Below are 2,099 nucleotides of genomic sequence, written 5' to 3' on the forward strand. Positions count from 1 at the left end.
AATATGTTAAATATCTTCAAAAATCAGATCTTCTTAAATCAATATCTGATTACTTCATTTGAAAGAAAGAGATTCTGCTTATTATTAAACAATCTCATATAGAAGATATTCTCACTAGTAAGTTCTTAAAGAATATTTATAAGAATATGAAATAATTCTGAGAGAAACATAACTTCTGACTATATAATTTTATATAGTCTTCTATTTCTATTGAAGTTAAATCTCTTTTTACTATATCTTAAGATTCTCTAAGTTCTACTACTCTATGAAATGTCATAGCAGTATTCTTTTCAGAATGAGTGAAAATTCACAGAGTCTGTCTATTCAAGAAATTCAATGATATCAGTGCAACTGTTATCTATGATAACTTCAATCACTTATTTATAAAATATCTACTTACAATTCACATTGAGTATATTTATATTGAATATACTAATATTCTCAACTTCATATTCTTTAACAAGCTTCTTAACAGTCTTATCAAGAAGTAATCAATCTTTATCAGAGATTATATGAACTATGCAGTAAAGAATGATAATATCACATTACTAGAAGATGATTTTCTTGATCTCTGCAGAGATATACTACTCTGTCTATCATTGAATGATAAAAATGTCAGAAATGATACAAAGAATAACAAAGATGCTATTAAGAACATGAAGAATAATAAGAATATTAAGAAGAAATGCACTGTCTGCAAGATGAAAGATCATGATAAATCAAGCTACTGATTTGAATACTTAGAAAAACAATCTGCAGATTAAAAGAATAGAAAGAAGGTTAATAATGATAATATCACTATATCTATATACTACAATACTGAGCAAGTCTTCTAATGATACTCATGATAATCATCAATATTAACGCCAAAACAATAAAAATACCGATAACCATGCCAGGCCCCAGTGTCTATATGATGCCAGGCTACAGTGCTTATATGATGCCAGGCCCAAGTGCCTACGATGGCAGGCCTCAGTGCCTATATGATTCCAGGCCTCAGTGCCTACGATACCAGGCCACAGTCTCTATATGATGCCAGGCCACAGTGTCTACGATGCCAGGCCTCAGTGCCTACGATGCCAGGCCCCAGTGCCTATATGATGCCGGGCCACCGATTGCTCATACAATGACCTATGCCGATGACCTATGTCTATACCTATGACAATGAAAACCACAAAAATAATGAGAATGAGATCCCGCGGCGTTAGAATGACTGAGAGTAATATCAATACTGAAAGAACAGATTTGAGCATTCTTCTTGCATGTTTTTTATGTTTTTTCATGTATGAAGCTAGTTCTTATGAGGAAACTAGACTCTACTTTTTGTAATTAATTTTTATTGCAGATTTGAATGATTTGAGCACTTTTAACTGTGTGAATTAACTGATCTGTGTAGCATGAGGGGGTGTTAAAGCTACTATATAAGGTCTAACTCACGTGACTCACACATATATACACTTATACTCTGCTAGTGAACATTCTTCTGAAGCTTTTGAAAGCTTCATTGATAAGTGCTCTGAAACACTCTCTTAATTTGAAGCTGGTTTGAATACAGCTTCTGACACGGTCAGGCCGGCCTCTCAATCTACTCAATAGCTTAATGCTGATTCTCATGAAGTCAATTATTCAGGCGAGACAATATCAGATCAATAGATGAAACATCTCAAGATGATATTTAAGATAAAGAAGAAGAAGTGAAGAGTTCTAGAACTTAAATTATAACTGAAAAAACTTCATCAACAGAGATTCTCTATAGATTAATCACAGAATGTTAATAATAATTCTACTATCATCTCAACAGCCTGTACAGTCACATGAGATTCTAATCTTAGTGAAAGATTGAAATTCAACCTTTATGAACTGAATAGCTGTGTTGACAAGATAATCTTTCAATTCAAGAAAGATGTCAAGAATACTGTGAGATCAAACAGTCTAACTGATATATTCAATTACATCATATAAAGCATCTTCATGAAATCAAAACTGATTGATACACAGTGTTAATATATGATAGAGAAATGACAGACACAGAACTCTCTATAAAGAGATAATGAATAAGTATTATTCTTAGATATCAGAAACTGATGACTCTACACATT

The 2,099-nt window shown here is 32.3% G+C and overlaps 1 protein-coding gene across 1 annotated transcript; it reads left to right on the plus strand.

Annotated features, from left to right (window-relative positions):
- Nucleotides 1-962: 962 nt before the first annotated feature.
- Nucleotides 963-1,130, plus strand: BDCG_17792 (uncharacterized protein; the record flags this gene model as incomplete). The annotated part of the gene is made up of 1 exon (XM_045426855.1): nt 963-1,130. The coding sequence occupies one exon, from the start codon at nt 963-965 to the stop codon at nt 1,128-1,130; it is 168 nt and encodes a 55-aa protein (XP_045282554.1).
- Nucleotides 1,131-2,099: the final 969 nt, after the last annotated feature.

Source organism: Blastomyces dermatitidis, assembly GCF_000003525.1.
Source record: "Blastomyces dermatitidis ER-3 genomic scaffold supercont1.11, whole genome shotgun sequence".
NCBI lineage: Eukaryota > Fungi > Ascomycota > Eurotiomycetes > Onygenales > Ajellomycetaceae > Blastomyces > Blastomyces dermatitidis.